Below are 18,540 nucleotides of genomic sequence, written 5' to 3' on the forward strand. Positions count from 1 at the left end.
TTCCAATGGAAGCTTGCATCTAAAGAATGCATTTATAAGAGAACTTTATAGAGATGATCAAAAATATTTTAAGACATAATCATTATATATTTTACTCTATTCCAATGGAGCAGGAATCTTGACTATTGTTCACCATTGAGTACTCAGCCTCTTGCACAGTGCTTGCTTATAACAGATTCAGTAGTGCTATTGAAGGAATAAACAATTTAAAACACCCATTTTTTAATTTGAAAAAACTGAAGTTTCTTCATATACACAATCTTCTTCCATAAAGATGTGAAGACACTCCATGTACCTGCTTGGAATCATTGGTTAGGAAAATATTTCTCAAACATTGTTCAAATAAAGATTACTTGACCTTTGGCCAAAAACTCAGGCTCCCAGCCTCTGCCCCTGAAAGTCTGGTTCAGTAAGTCTCAGATGGCTTCAGGTATACAACAGGCATCATATCTAGAATCCTTTCCAAGTCCACGTCTTTGAAATCTTTGTTTCATTTTATTGTCAAAAGGACATTTGCTTGAATTCCTACTAGGCTGTCCATCTTTCTACAAAGTCACTACTAATTAATTATAGAGAGAGTATTAGACTGAAAAGAAACTGGGTTCTGCCACATAACTGGTCTTATCACTTCCTCTCTTCGGATACAAATTTTCTCAACCTTAGAGGGACAAAGCTGAACGACAAGATCTCCTAGCCCTCTTTCAGCTCTATTATCAGGTAATTCTTGTCTTTGAAACCTGATAGATATCTGGCCAGGTAAAAAGTGCTCCATGAGACATTTTCAACAAAATGTGTAAGTACTTTGTCTTTGTTGCGTCGTTTATAAGAAATTAACTATGGACTAATTACAAACTGAAGAGATATTTTTAAACTTTTAGGTTACTTAAGTACCATTCTTCATAAACAAACTTCTATACCAGTTTATTTAGGATTCCCTAGAAACATGTTTTGGGAACTGATCGATAACTTTTTATTTGAGGTTAAAAATGATTTCTTAACTCTTGCTAATTGTATAGAGCCCTCTAAAGATATTTCTACAGATAAGAAAAAAGTCCATCGCATTGGAGTATAATTTGCAGAAGTTAGAAAAGCCTCCCTACCCAAGTGTCCTATTACTAAATTGTAAGGAAAATCAGAATTAATCTTTTTGGTAACTATGCCAAATATTGAATAGATTTCACAAAAAGGGGAGAGAAGGAGACTCTGATGAATATACTCACAGAGAATCATTCATCAGATTAGCCATAGGTGTCAGACTGTGTCTTGGAGGAGTATCAGCCAAATTATATATATTTTTTCCAGAAGTATAAATCAGATTAGATTAACTTTTTCTAGAATCAGAGAAAGAGTGGGAAAGTTTTAAAGCTGGGAAGAAACCTGAGAAGGTCAAGACTTGATGAGCAGAGGGTTCCAAATACCTAAAAGTTGTTGCCAGTAAAAGTGGAAAGATGTTCATGTCTGGTTGGTAAAGAAGCAACAGCAACATTCACTTATTTCAGAATTCTATCTTGGGCTGTTCCCGAAGTCAGATGGAAGAGTTCTGTAAAATGATGTGATAGGAGAAAGAAGGAAGAATTGTATAATTGCAGTTTCTTTATACCAGACGAGCTGTCTGGTGGCATAGTATTGAAGGTGTCATCACAGAGGTGGGATTGATTTTCTTGTATCCTCATATAATTGCCTAACACTCTACTTCTTCCTGTAAGGTGGATTCCACCTAAAGAATAATTATTATTGGTTTAATCCACATTAGCACCGATGTCTCATAGTGGATATTAATCAACTCAATTATCTCTCCAAGTCCAGGTATAAAGAGCAATGAACAGGCTGAAAAATGTTTCTGGAGATAAGCTGGTGATTTTGACACTTCAGGAATGGACAGAAAACGTGGGAAATACGTAGTGAATATTGAAGACTCTGGAAACCAGCCAGTGAGTATTGGTGGCATCACTGTGGTGTGTTCTTATAGTTCACAGTCTTGTTTCCAACAAGAATACAACTTTATTTTTTTTATTACAACCTAGTTCTTCTCCAAAAGGAATTCTTAATCAAAATTCTACATGAAAAAACAATTTTCAGCTATTCTATTACTACTTGTTAATTAGGAAACCTGTGTTTTTTCTGTATATCAATATATGAATTATTAAGAAATTTATTTTAATTCTCACTAATCTAAGGTATTAGGGTGTAACAATTTACTAAACTAATCAAATAATTCTCTACAGTCATTGTAACTCAACTATAAGATGACAAATCTGTGGTTGATTGCATTAACAAATTACATTTTTAAAATGTGATATATAGATTTTTGTATTAATTGCCTGGACTTTTACTGTAATATGTACATTTGTCAGAGCTCAAAAATTTCATATATTTTTGAAAGTTAGAACATGATCCTTTAAGTGAAGTCTTGGTACAGAAAGCAAATTATCTAGCAAGTCCTTTGGTTAAAGACTTGCCTCTAGTTAACTACTTGTGAATTTCCTTTTTAGTAGAGAATTATATTCGAGGGAAATAGTAGAATTCAATTATATACCATATTATTTGACTATCGCTTATGTTTTTAGAAGAAATAATTTAGGACTGTATGTTTTGGGATTGCCTTTTATAAAACTTTGCCTCTGACTAGAGAGCCATTGATGCTGGAGACAAATGGAAGTGTGTTGATGAAATCAGTGTAAGTTTGAATGGACAATTTTATTCTTTGAGGAAAAATATCTTTGTCCCCCTGCACTAACAAGGAAGTTACAAGGCGGGGAAATTGTTCTCTTGATCCTAGATCAGCACTCTTTCCCCTAAAGATGTTTTTCATGGCTCTTTGAGCCTTGCAACTATGTTATTAGGTCTTCACAGTGTAAAGATACTCAGATAAAAAGGTCCCTTTACTAAGGAATTAATCATCTTGAAGATTTCCCTAGACAGTGAGGACATTTTTGAATAAAGAGCATGCATTTTCATCACTGAGTATCTCACGTTACATCTGGATATTTGTACATAATGGTAGAGAAATTTTTTTCAGTTGAGGTCCGTTTTCACCAATGGATCAAAGGAGCAACTGACATCTACGTAAAAAAAGAAGAAATTTAGGAGTTTGTTTTTCCCTCTTAAGGAACATGAAATGGTGACCTCTTTTAAGTTTTGAGCATAGAATTTAAAATTTTATTCCATGAACATAGCTAACGCATTTTAAGTATGTGTAACTGGAGATTATTGACTTCTACCAGGAGCTGATAAATTATAATTTATAGCTCCCCAACTGCTCAAAATTTACCTTTACTTTGTTCTCAGTGCATTAATCCCCAATTTCCTCTCTTAAATATTTTCGATTCAGATAAACTGCTCTGGCCAATGAATTTTTATTTAATTACAAAAGTTCCAAAAATATTCAAATTCATCCGCCACAAATTGAATGTCTGCAGAATAGTGACGGTAATAATATAGAGAAACACAAACTTTTAAAAATATAAATCTCTGTGATTTTCTCAAAGTTGCCTATTTAAGAGCCGATAGGAATTTGTTGGAGAAGGCAGTGGCAACCCACTCCAGTACTCTTGCCTGGAAAATCCCGTGGACAGAGGAGCCTGGTAGGCTGCAGTCCACGGGGTCGCAAAAAGTCGGACATGACTGAGCGACTTCACTTTCACTTTTCACCTTCGTGCATTGGAGAAGGAAATGGCAGCCCACTGCAGTGTTCTTGCCTGGAGAATCGCAGGAACGGCGGAGCCTGGTGGGCTGCCGTCAATGGGGTCGCACAGAGTCGGACACAACTGAAGCGACTTAGCAGCAGCAGCAGCAGGAATTTGTTGATGTGTCTGTGTGTATCATATCTTCTCTTACTCTGTGTCACTGCATTACTATTCTCTTTATTTCTTTGGCATGATGTTGTACCTTTAGGAAAACAGAACTTGACTAATTTTTTTAATGTTCAAGTATATTCCTTCTTATAGCTATTCAATGGCCAGTGTCTGCACGCATGCTATCTTGATTGTTTTAATGGCAATTAGAGATTGAACTAGCAACATCAGTAACATTTTAAACAACCATTTAGGATTGGTTAGTTAATCAGTATAATTAGAGAGCATATTTAAATAATACTCTTGTTATCCTGTGAGAAAAAATTAAATAATTCTATAATATTTTTCAGCTATTACAAATTTACACAGAACAATTTACACTCCCGTAAGAATGTAACACAGATTGCTCTCCTTTCTCTTAAAACTGTATCTGCAGTTATTTTTCTCTTAAACTCACTTCAAGAAAAACCTAACCACCAAAACCTTTCTTATTTGAACCCATCCTTTTAATTCATTTATTTAAAAGAATTCAGCATGTATTTTAAAGACTTAAAGAATAATATAATAAGCATGCATGTACCAAACACCAAATTTAAGAAATAAGCCTTTACAGATGTAGTTGAAGTCTTCTGTTTTTATCGTCTTTGAATGTATTTGGCACATAGCATTGTAAGTTTAAGCTGAATAGTGTGCTACTTTGATACTATACTGTAACATGATCAACTATAGTTATAGTTATCACTGAAGTGATATTTATCACATTATATAATTATAGTACAAGATATCGTTTATATGCATTATAGTGTGTTTTAGATCACTACTTGCTGAAGGCTTGTGAAATTTTTTGCTTATATCTTCCCAACACCCTTCCCTTCCTCCTTTGTCCTACCTACCCCATGAAGACTCAGGTGAATATGCATGTACCAAGCATTTTCCAGCTTCTAATCCTTGTCATATTTATCTGCATATATTTTTCTCAAATTCGAGTCTATTGTACTTCATCAAAGAAGCATAAGATCTGGTAAGAGTAAAACAATTATATAGAAACTAGAAAATGCATGTTGAGAGATTCCTAAATGATTTGTCTTTCATGGACTGCCTAGCTCTGTTGAAAAAATGGGATGGCATTAGTAATGTTTCGGCTACAGGACCCGTTCTGGTATGAGGAAGTTTGGTTAGTAGGTTGTGGATAGATGGGTACTGGTCTTATTAGACTTAGAAATCCTGGGTGCTAGAACCTGAATAATGTAACTGTGTTATTGTTATATTATTATTAAAATAAAAACTTTATTTTAGAAAATAGCTATAGCTTTATAGAAAACTGCAAACATAGTACAGTTTTAAAGCAAATGAATAGAAAAATTTTCTAAACATAGAAAACAGCAAACAGAGAATTCCCATCTAACTAGTACCTGATTTCCTCTATTTTTATTCCAGCTTTATTCAGATATAATTGACATACAGCACCACATAAGTTTAAGTTGTATGGCATAATGATCTGCCCTACATGCTGATTAAATGATTATTACAATTTGTTTAGTGATTATCCATCATCTCATATAGACAGACAATTATATTTTTTTTATGATGAGATCTCTTAGAATTTGCTTTTTAACTTTCATATATAATATAGAGCAGAGTTAATTATATTAATCATATTGTACATCACATCCCTAAGTACTTATTTATCTCACAACTAGAAGTTTGTTCCTTTTTACTGCCTTCATCCAATTCTCCCTTCTCTCCATGGACCCCACCTCTGATAACCATAAATCTGACCTCTTTTTCTTATGAGTTTTTCTGTTTGTTTTGAAGTATATTTGACCTACAGCACTATATTATTTCCTGTTATACAACATAGTGATTTGGTATTTCTATACATTTTTAAATGACCACCCCTTACGATGTTACTATATAAAGATACTGTGTATTTAATGACTATATTCCCTATACTGCACTTTTCATACCTGTGACTCATTTATTTTGCACCTGGAAGTTTGTACTTCTTAATCCCCCTCACCTGTTTCCTTCAACAGTGTCTCCTATTATTAATGTCTTACATTAATATGGTACATTGGTTACAATTAATGAACCAATGTTGATACACTGTTATTTTTTAAAGTCCATATTTTATTTAGACTTTTTAGTTTTTATTTACTGCCCCCTTTCTGTTCTTCTGCATTATTTATTTGTTCAATCATTTATATCAGTGTGGACTGTCAGATATTCATTTTCTACTTTGGGTTATAATCCAGTACTACTTTAAGTTTTTTTGCTCCAAATAACTTTGGCCGTTGAGAGCTCTTCCAGTTGATTCCTGTGTTATTTTGACATACTGACATACACCTGTCATCATCATCATTATTATTTTTTGGTGAAACATGGGAGGATTTCCTTAATCTCTGATATTAAAAGATGCTCCAGGCGCATCTTGTAAATTTCCACCCTAGCCCTATCATTAGCCATTTCTCCAGAGATTCCTCGTTTCTTTTAACTCAGTAAGAGTATGGTATCAGAAACCAAGATCTGGGAGCTTGTTCCTGCAAGTGTGTTGTTGCTTCTAGGTCTCCTCAGCTGACAAAGGAAGGAAATATATGTGCACATAGTAACCTGTGTAGACACACATATCTATAAGTACTTCTCTATGCAATCATCTATATTTGTATTTTATGAGCGTGAGTTTATACTGATAGCTCCAACTTTTTTGATTTTTGAATACTTATCTTGTATTTACTAACCTCATTAATTCACTTATTCTAACATTCTGTCTGTAGGTTCTTTTGGATTTTCTGTAAACACAATCATATCATTATTATTTTTTTCAAATTTTATAACTTCATTTTTGTTTTGCCAGCAATGCACTGGCTAAGACCTCCAATGTAACATTGAATGGAAGTGGTGAAAGTGAATATCTTGTGTTACTCCCAAATTCAGGGGGAGAGCCTGAAATATTTCACAATAATTATGATGTTAACTTGAGTTTTATGGAGCTACCCTTTGTTACTTATGGAAAAATCTCTTCTATTACTAGTTTGCTCAGATATTTTGTAATTAATGTCAATTATTATATAAAATTATTGAATGTAATCTTGTTTTGAGAAGTATAATATATTTATTTATTCCTCAGTCAGCTTTCAAATGATCTTCTTTGACCAAATATGTCATAATATGTCACAACCTAACTTACATTTGTCAGAATTGTATTACTTTAGACATAAGATACAGTAGCATCTAATTTCTCCCCATTCTTTTCTGTGTACAGCCATTACCAAACCTTATAAACTATGAAGCTCACAGTTCAGCATGTGGGCTTACAACATCAATTGATGTAACTGGTGATGCTGGTCCCAATTTAACTGATGTCTGCACCAACACAGGGACCCTTGGATATTCAGAATTTCCAAACAGAGAATCTCCATATTGTCAGGTAATGTTTGGGGTGACACTGTTTCTCTGGGTTATGATATAATCCACATAGAAGTGCTCTTGGTTTAATATTAGAGAAAAAAATTCAGTCAATTAACATTGTTCTTTTGCAAATCTACAACATCCTCTGAAAATGTCTTCACTGAGAAGAAATGCAACAGAGATAGATTTATGGGGCTCTTAATTTAAAGAGCTAATGATCTTAATGGAAAGAAAAAACAAATATACAGTTTAGGGAAAATATATGGGGCTTCCCTGGTGACTCTGACAGTAAAGAATCTGCCTGTAGAGCAGGAGACTCAGTTTGATCCCTGAGTGGGGAAGACCCTCTGGAGCAGGAAATGGCTACCCACTCAAGTATTCTTGCCTGGAGAATCTCATGGACAGAGGAGCCTGGTAGGCTATATATAGTCCATGGGGTCACAAAGAGTTGGACACTACTGAGTGACTAACACTTTCACTTCACTTTTAGGGAAAATATATGTGTCAAAAAAAAAAAGTAGAGTTTTGGGTTCCTTTGTTTGGAGGACTGACTAGGCGATGACAGCAATGCACTGACAGTGAATGATGTCGCAACCCTTGCTCGGTAGAAAGTGAAGTCATGTGCTAAGGCCCTGGGGCCCTAGTCTTTGGGTGATCTGGGCCTAACTGTGGTCCTTCTGTCAGCCTCCTGTCTCTGACCTCATGTGTTATCAACCTTGATTTAGAAACTATTTAGTACCAACTTGGTTTGGTGCCCAGAGGCAAATTTCCTGTATTCTTCACACTCTTTCTCATTATTCTGTATTCTTCACCTAAAATCTGATGCCTGAGTCTTCCTTGATTCTACCCCTTACTCCAGGTTAAAACTTGATTTTTAACGGCTGAGTAATATTCCATGGTGTATATGTACCACAGCTTCCTTATCCATTCATCTGCTGATGGGCATCTAGGTTGCTTCCATGTCCTGGCTATTATAAACAGTGCTGCGATGAACATTGGGGTGCACGTGTCTCTTTCAGATCTGGATTCCTCAGTGTGTATGCCCAGAAGTGGTATTGCTGGGTCATATGGCAGTTCTATTTCCAGTTTTTTAAGAAATCTCCACACTGTTTTCCATAGTGGCTGTACTAGTTTGCATTCCCACCAACAGTGTAAGAGGGTTCCCTTTTCTCCACACCCTCTCCAGCATTTATTGCTTGTAGACTTTTGGATAGCAGCCATCCTGACTGGCGTGTAATGGTACCTCATTGTGGTTTTGATTTGCATTTCTCTGATGATGAGTGATGTTGAGCATCTTTTCATGTGTTTGTTAGCCATCTGTATGTCTTCTTTGGAGAAATGTCTGTTTAGTTCTTTGGCCCATTTTTTGATTGGGTCGTTTATTTTTCTGGAATTGAGCTTCAGGAGTTGCTTGTATATTTTTGAGATTAATCCTTTGTCTGTTTCCTCATTTGTTATTATTTTCTCCCAATCTGATGGCTGTCTTTTCACCTTACTTATAGTTTCCTTTGTTGTGCAAAAGCTTTTAATTTTCATTAAGTCCCATTTGTTTATTTTTGCTTTTATTTCCAATATTCTGGGAGGTGGGTCATAGAAGATCTTGCTGTGATTAAAAAGAATTCATTTGAATCAGTTCTAATGAGATGGATGAAACTGGAGCCCATTATACAGAGTGAAGTAAGTCAGAAAGATAAAGAACATTACAGTATACTAACACATATATACGGAATTTAGATAGATGGTGGCGATAACCCTATATGCAAAACAGAAAAAGAGACACAGAAATACAGAACAGACTTTTGAACTCTGGGGGAGAACGTGAGGGTGGGATGTTTTGAAAGAACAGCATGTATATTATCTATGGTGAAACGGACCACCAGCCCAGGTGGGATACATGAGTCAGGTGCTCGGGCCTGGTGCACTGGGAGGACCCTGAGGAGTCGGGTGGGGAGGGAGGTGGGAGGGGGGATCGGGATGGGGAATACGTGTAACTATATGGCTGATTCATGTCAATGTATGACAAAACCCACTGAAATGTTGTAAAGTGATTGGCCTCCAATGAATAAAATAATATTAAAAAAAAAAAAAAAAAACAAAAAAAAAAACTTGATTTTTAACTGATTGATAACGATGCCTGGCAGTTTGGCTCAATTCTTCTGACTCTGGATTATATCCCTCCTCTAATTAACCCCACTTTAGAAACAGTTTAGAAAGACTTTGATAAAATAAGAGGATAAACTCTTGATGGCAAGAGACATTGTGGAAGAAGGTTTTTGATAGGAATTATTTAGAAAATGGATTTCCCTGATGGCTCAAGGGTAAGAATCAGCCTGCAATGCAGGAGACACAGGACATGGGGGTTCGATCCCTGGATTGGAAGATCCCCTGGAGGAAATGGCAACCCACTCCAGTATCCTTGCCTGGGGAATCCCGTGGACAGAGGAGCCTGGCTGGCTACAGTCCGTGGGGCTGCAAAGAGTTGGATATGACTGAACGACTAAACACATTTAAAGAATATATCTCTGATGACCTCAAACAAAGCAGTTCAATCAGAGAGCTGAAAGTTATTTTAGATGCCTTTTCTTAACCACAGATGGAAAAACACTGTAGTCTAGGGAGTTGAGATTGTAAGAATTCACACAGCTAGACAGTAGCAGTAATAGCGCTTGAACACAGGTCTGAGATTGTGTTTCAGTTAGTCTTGCTCCTCTTTAAAAATTCAAGCAAAAAATGAGGATAATTTTGCCTCTGAAATATAAATATTGTCCTTCCTCTCTTTCCCCCTTGATTTCCTTCTGAGGCCTAGATGACATGGGGCAGGAGGTTCTTTTAGTCATTGGACTCTCTTAGTTGGTGCTCCAGATTTCCTTAGCCTTGGTATCCAGTGTCCTTGAGCTGTTTCTGACTGCCTAGTGGGTGTTGCTCTCAACACTCAAATTGTGGTTTATTGTCTGAGACAGTGTCTCCTATTTTGGGACACTGAAGAGCTACCCTATATGCACCAAAGACTTATGCACTTTGTTTCCTTTAGTAATCATTTTCAGTCAAAAGGAAATGGATCAGAATGAGTTCATTAGTGAAATCAGAAGTATTTAAGTACTTAAGAAAGTACTAGGAAAATATTACTCATACTGTTTTTTATTTACTATTTACAACAACCCTATTATTTGGAATTGAGGCTTTACATGTAAAGGGAAATTTCCAAATAGCACCATCTATCCAGTAAAAGATTTATTAATATAATTTACAACTAAATCTGTTAGATTCCAATGGCTATGCCCTTATTACTATAATACACTGCCTTCTGCAAAAATCTTATTTGGAGGATGTTTCTTATTTTAATTTTCTCAATAATATTTGGAGGTAGATATTATTATCCCCACTTTTGATATAAGGTAAGGTGAAAATTAGGCAAGTTAAGAAATTTGCTCAGAATATTAATGGTATGGAATTCAGATTCAAGACCTCCTTATCTCAAGGCTTACATGTTTTATACTATGCAGTATTTTCTCTACAATAACAAAGAGATAGATTGATTACAAAGTGTTTTATAGACATTAATCCCAATTCTAATCTTATTACATAGATTTTTATGGATGAAAGAATGTCAAAGAGGTAAGCATCTTACCCAATGAAAATAGCTGATGTCAGCACAAGCTGAATTTCAAGAAATGTTTTCAACTCTGAATTTCATGTTGCTATTACTAACCTGTATGAAGTTAGCTAGAATATTTGAAAAGCAATTAGTTAATGCATTTAAAATGGAAAGCTGCAAAGCAGACCTGTTTCTGACAGCTGATTGGCCAAAGATGGGAGAAGATTTTATCAGGTGCTCTTTTGGGTCCCTCAGATACTGAGCAGTCGGCCACAGAGCTGTAGACACTTCTCTTGCTGCTGCTGCTGCTAAGTCGCTTCAGTCGTGTCCGACTCTGTGCGACCCCACAGACGGCAGCCCACCAGGCTCCTCCGGCCCTGGGATTCTCCAGGCAAGAACACTGGAGTGGGCTGCCATTGCCTTCTCCGACTTCCTTGCTAGAGGGAAGAATAAAGTGTTTCTAAGATGATATTTGTTACTTCTTTTAGTTTTAAATACAGACAATGAAAGAAAGCAGAGAGATCAGTGGACATTCCTTTATTCCTATTACAAAGACCAAGCCTTTCCTAAGTGAAACCTTAAGCTTGAGCCAATAGTTATAATATTACAGGCTACGAAGGTAATTTTTTTTGTTTATACATCTTCCACTGAAGTAATCTATATATGGAAAGATTATCAATGGCATAAATTCATCTGCAACATTTGGTTTCAACTTCAGTAGTGTTATTTAAATTCTTTCCAGATGACAAGAAATTTCTTCAGTGACTGGTCTCTGTGGAAAATATTCCTGGCTTCTCTCTTAGCTTCTGTGATAACAACAGCAGTTGGAGTATTGATAGTGAGTCTGGTATATAATGGGAAAAATAATAGTCCCCAGATTATTATACAGCTACCTCAAAACCAGGGGACAGCTACTACCGCAATCAACACGACTGCTGCTCCCACAAGTACTGAAAGTACAACCACCACAGCTGTCACCACTTCAGCTGAACCAACTACTACAACTGACACCACTACCACTGAGGCTACAACCACAACCACTACCACTGCTGCTCCCACATCTACTGAAAGTACAGCCACCACAGTTGCCACCACTTCAGCTGAACCAACTACCACAACAGTTGCCACAACTACCACTGACGCTACAACCACAACCACCACCACTGCCGCTCCCACATCTACTGAAAGTACAACCACCACAGCTGCCACCACTTCAGCTGAACCAGCTACCACAACTGCTATGACTACCACTGAGGCTACAACCACAACCACCACCACTGCTGTCCCCACAACTACTGAAAGTACAACCACCACAGCTGCCACAACTTCAGCTGCACCAGCTACCACAACTGCCACGACTACCACTGAGGCCACAACCACAACCACTACCACTGCTGCTCCCACATCTACCGAAAGTACAACCACCACAGTTACCACCACTTCAGTTGAACCAACTACCACAACAGCTGTCACGACTACCACTGAGGCTACAACCACAACCACTACCACTGCTGCTCCCACATCTACCGAAAGTACAACCACCACAGTTACCACCACTTCAGTTGAACCAACTACCACAACAGCTGTCACGACTACCACTGAGGCTACAACCACAACCACCACCACTGCTGTTCCCACATCTACTGAAAGTACAACCACCACAGTTGCCACCACTTCAGCTGAACGAACTACCACAACAGCTGCCACGACTACCACTGAGGCTACAACCACAACCACTGCTGCTCCGACAACTACAGAAAGTACAAGCACCACAGTTGTCACGACTTCAGCTGAACCAACTACCACAACTGCTGACATGACTACCACTGAGGCTACAACCACAACCACCACCACAGCTGCTCCCACATCTACTGAAAGTGCCACCACCACAGTTGCCACCACTTCAGCTGAACCAACTACCACAACTGCTGACACGACTACCACTGAGGCTACAACCACAACCACCACCACTGCTGCTCCCACAACTACTGAAAGTACAACCACCACAGTTGCCACCACTTCTGCTGAACCAACTACTACAACAGCTGACACGACTACCACTGAGGCTACAACCACAACCACCACCACTGCTGCTCCCACATCTAGCGAAACTACCACCACCACAGCTGCCACCACTTCAGCTGAACCAACTACCACAACAGCTGCCACGACTACCACTGAGGCTACAACCACAACCACCACCACTGCTGCTCCCACATCTAGCGAAAGTACCACCACCACAGTTGCCACCACTTCAGCTGAACCAACTACCACAACAGCTGCCACGACTACCACTGAGGCTACAACCACAATCACCACCACTGCTGCTCCCACAACTACTGAAAGTACCACCACCACAGTTGCCACCACTTCTGCTGAACCAACTACCACAACAGCTGCCATGACTACCACTGAGGCTACAACCACAACCACCACCACTGCTGCTCCCACATCTACTGAAAGTACAGTCACTACAGCTGCCACCACTTCAGCTGAACCAACTACTACAACTGACACCACTACCACTGAGGCTACAACCACAACCACCACCACTGCTGCTCCCTCATCTGCTGAAACTACCACCACCACAGTTGCCACCACTTCAGCTGAACCAACTACCACAACAGCTGACACAACTAGCACTGAGGCTACAACCACAACCACCACCACTGCTGTTCCCACATCTACTGAAAGTACAACCACTACAGCTGCCACCACTTCAGCTGAACCAACTACCACAACAGCTGACACAACTACCACTGAGGCTACAACCACAACCACCACCACTGCTGCTCCCACATCTAGCGAAAGTACCACCACCACAGTTGCCACCACTTCAGCTGAACCAACTACCACAACAGCTGCCACGACTACCACTGAGGCTACAACCACAATCACCACCACTGCTGCTCCCACAACTACTGAAAGTACCACCACCACAGTTGCCACCACTTCTGCTGAACCAACTACCACAACAGCTGCCATGACTACCACTGAGGCTACAACCACAACCACCACCACTGCTGCTCCCACATCTACTGAAAGTACAGTCACTACAGCTGCCACCACTTCAGCTGAACCAACTACTACAACTGACACCACTACCACTGAGGCTACAACCACAACCACCACCACTGCTGCTCCCTCATCTGCTGAAACTACCACCACCACAGTTGCCACCACTTCAGCTGAACCAACTACCACAACAGCTGACACAACTAGCACTGAGGCTACAACCACAACCACCACCACTGCTGTTCCCACATCTACTGAAAGTACAACCACTACAGCTGCCACCACTTCAGCTGAACCAACTACCACAACAGCTGCCACGACTACCACTGAGGCCACAACCACAACCACCACCACAGCTGCTCCCACAACTACTGAAAGTACAACCACCACAGCTGCCACCACTTCACCTGAACCAACTACCACAACAGCTGACACAACTACCACTGAGGCCACAACCACAACCACCACCACTGCTGCTCCCACATCTACTGAAAGTACAACCACCACAGTTGCCACAACTTCTGCTGAACCAACTACTACAACTGACACTACTACCACTGAGGCTACCACCACAACCACCACCACTGCTGTTCCCACAACTACTGAAAGTACAACCACCACAGCTGCCACCACTTCAGCTGAACCAACTACCACAACAGCTGCCACGACTACCACTGAGGCTACAACCACAACCACCACTACTGCTGTCCCCACAACTACTGAAAGTACAACCACTACAGCTGCCACCACTTCAGCTGAACCAACTACTACAACTGACACCACTACCACTGAGGCTACAACCACAACCACCACCACTGCTGCTCCCACATCTAGCGATAGTACAACCACCACAGCTGCCACCACTTCAGCTGAACCAACTACCACAACTGACACCACTACCACTGAGTCTACAACCACAACCACTACCACTGCTGTTCCCGCAACTACTGAAAGTACAACCACCACAGTTGCCACCACTTCAGCTGAACCAACTACCACAACAGCTGCCACGACTACCACTGAGGCTACAACCACAATCACCACCACTGCTGCTCCCACAACTACTGAAAGTACCACCACCACAGTTGCCACCACTTCTGCTGAACCAACTACCACAACAGCTGCCATGACTACCACTGAGGCTACAACCACAACCACCACCACTGCTGCTCCCACATCTACTGAAAGTACAGTCACTACAGCTGCCACCACTTCAGCTGAACCAACTACTACAACTGACACCACTACCACTGAGGCTACAACCACAACCACCACCACTGCTGCTCCCTCATCTGCTGAAACTACCACCACCACAGTTGCCACCACTTCAGCTGAACCAACTACCACAACAGCTGACACAACTAGCACTGAGGCTACAACCACAACCACCACCACTGCTGTTCCCACATCTACTGAAAGTACAACCACTACAGCTGCCACCACTTCAGCTGAACCAACTACCACAACAGCTGCCACGACTACCACTGAGGCCACAACCACAACCACCACCACAGCTGCTCCCACAACTACTGAAAGTACAACCACCACAGCTGCCACCACTTCACCTGAACCAACTACCACAACAGCTGACACAACTACCACTGAGGCCACAACCACAACCACCACCACTGCTGCTCCCACATCTACTGAAAGTACAACCACCACAGTTGCCACAACTTCTGCTGAACCAACTACTACAACTGACACTACTACCACTGAGGCTACCACCACAACCACCACCACTGCTGTTCCCACAACTACTGAAAGTACAACCACCACAGCTGCCACCACTTCAGCTGAACCAACTACCACAACAGCTGCCACGACTACCACTGAGGCTACAACCACAACCACCACTACTGCTGTCCCCACAACTACTGAAAGTACAACCACTACAGCTGCCACCACTTCAGCTGAACCAACTACTACAACTGACACCACTACCACTGAGGCTACAACCACAACCACCACCACTGCTGCTCCCACATCTAGCGATAGTACAACCACCACAGCTGCCACCACTTCAGCTGAACCAACTACCACAACTGACACCACTACCACTGAGTCTACAACCACAACCACTACCACTGCTGTTCCCGCAACTACTGAAAGTACAACCACCACAGTTGCCACCACTTCAGCTGAACCAACTACCACAACAGCTGCCACGACTTCCACTGAGGCTACAACCACAACCACCACCACTGCTGCTCCCACAACTACTGAAAGTACAACCACCACAGTTGCCACCACTTCAGCTGAACCAACTACCACAACAGCTGCCATGACTACCACTGAGGCTACAACCACAACCACCACCACTGCTGTTCCCACATCTACTGAAAGTACAACCACTACAGCTGCCACCACTTCAGCTGAACCAACTGCTACAACTGACACCACTACCACTGAGGCTACAACTACAACCACTACCACTGCTGCTCCCTCATCTACTGAAAGTATAACCACTACAGGTGCCACCACTTCTGCTGAACCAACTACTACAACAGCTGACACGACTACCACTGAGGCTGCAACCACAACCACCACCACTGCTGCTCCCACATCTACTGAAAGTGTAACCACTACAGGTGCCACCACTTCTGCTGAACCAACTACTACAACAGCTGACATGACTACCACTGAGGCTGCAACCACAACCACCACCACTGCTGCTCCCACATCTAGCGAAAGTACCACCACCACAGTTGCCACCACTTCTGCTGAACCAACTACCACAACAGCTGCCATGACTACCACTGAGGCTACAACCACAACCACCACCACTGTTGCTCCCACATCTACTGAAATTGCAACCACCACAGCTGCCACCACTTCAGCTGAACCAACTACCACAACAGCTGACAGGACTACCACTGAGGCTACAACCACAATCACCACCACTGCTGCTCCCACATCTACTGAAAGTACAACCACTACAGCTGCCACCACTTCAGCTGAACCAGCTACTACAACTGACACCACTACCACTGAGGCTACAACCACAACCACCACCACTGCTGCTCCCACATCTACTGAAACTACCACCACACAGTTGCCAGCACTTCAGAGGAACCAGCTACCACAACTGCCACAACTACCACTGAGGCTACAACCATAAGCACCACCACAGTTGCCACCACTTCAGCTGAAACAGCTACCACAACTGCCATGACTACCACTAGGCTACAACCACAACAACTACCGCTGCTGCTCCCACATCGACTGAAATCTGAACCACCACCTGAGCTGAACCAACTACCACAACAGCTGCCACGACTACCACTGAGGCTACAACCACAACCACTACCACTGCCGCTCCTACTTCTACTGAAACTAGTGTCACTACAGTTGCCACCACTTCAGCTGCACCAAATACCACAACAACTGCCACCCCAACCAGTGAGACTGCAACCTCTATAACCACCACTGCCACCGCCTTGTTTACTGAACCCCCAACTACCATATTTGTCACCACTTCAGCTCTACCCGCTGCCACAGCAGCTGCCACTGCTATTACTGAGGCTATGACCCAATAGCCACCACTGCTTCTCCTTCATCTGCTGAACTCCTAACTACCACTGTTGCTACCACTTCAGCTGAAACAACTTCTGCAACAGTTTCCAGCACTGCCAATGGGTTTTCAACCACAATAGACACCACTAGGACCTCCACACAATCCATAGCCATGGTACCATCTGCCACTTATACTTAGTCCACTACCGTAACACCTGCCAGTACTACCACTGAGGCTACAACCAGAACCACCATCAACCAGTATCCTTCCACAACTTCTGCTGAAAACACAGCCACAGCAACAACCACCTCCTCTTTTGAACCCAGCAGGAAGACTCTTAGCACCATCTTTAACCTTACCCTGTCACCGTATCTCCAGACATTTCCTTTACTGAGGGCATTACCACAACTGCAATAAACTGCAATTAGTATTTTAATTGCACTCAGTGTCCATAAGTTCCTGATTCATATTAACTGGATCTGTGACCAGTTAAGATCCAGAGTTCTGGATCTCTTTCTGAATCTTCTCTTGTTATAACACTTTACCAGTTCACCCCTTTCTGTTCACAATAGTATACCCTCTTACTCACCTGAAGCTACAACTGCACAAATCATTCAAAAATTTCAACTCAATTCTGAACTATTTTCATTTGAAAGGAACATACAGTATCAGCTTACCAGAATCTCTAGACACTATTCTTTGCTATTCCATGATATTACACTACCACAATTGCTACCTCTGTCTCAGCAAGCGAATCTAGTCTGCTTTCTAACATAATGTAAGCATTATATTCAATTCTCTTTGCCACCTCCTCAATTAAAATAAAGTCAACACAGATGTTACCAACTCAGCTGACTTTCTAATCACAGCACCATAATGACCTCAGCTGAAATAATAATCTCCATAACCTTGTAATAGAAACAATACCTGTTAATAGAAAATGCAACCACAGTTAAGTGATTTACTGTCACAGTAGATTTAGCAATTTCACTGCCCCTTCAAATGAATTCATAGCCACAATAACATTGCATCAACAATATATAGTGGGTACAGTGTCTGCTGAACTTTTGCTGTAGGGACCACCACATCAGTTAACCCTAGAGTCATACTATCATGTCTTCACACAGTCTTCATACAGTCACTTCTTCATTTCTACAACACCACCATTTGTAATGTATGTGTTACTACAACATACGAGCCTCACTAAACCC

General features: G+C 41.0%; 2 protein-coding genes across 2 annotated transcripts in view; both read left to right on the plus strand.

Annotated features, from left to right (window-relative positions):
* Nucleotides 1-18,540, plus strand: part of C4H18orf54 (chromosome 4 C18orf54 homolog) — a 308,334-nt gene that overhangs the window by 144,421 nt on the left and 145,373 nt on the right. The window lies entirely within an intron of this gene.
* On the plus strand, nt 1,875-16,933 carry LOC136167403 (mucin-2-like). The gene is made up of 2 exons (XM_065934993.1): nt 1,875-1,931; nt 11,540-16,933. Exons 1-2 carry the CDS (start codon nt 1,875-1,877, stop codon nt 16,931-16,933), a joined length of 5,451 nt encoding a protein of 1,816 aa, XP_065791065.1.

The sequence above is a fragment of the Muntiacus reevesi genome, chromosome 4 (assembly GCF_963930625.1).
Source record: "Muntiacus reevesi chromosome 4, mMunRee1.1, whole genome shotgun sequence".
In the NCBI taxonomy this organism is placed as follows: Eukaryota; Metazoa; Chordata; class Mammalia; order Artiodactyla; family Cervidae; genus Muntiacus; species Muntiacus reevesi.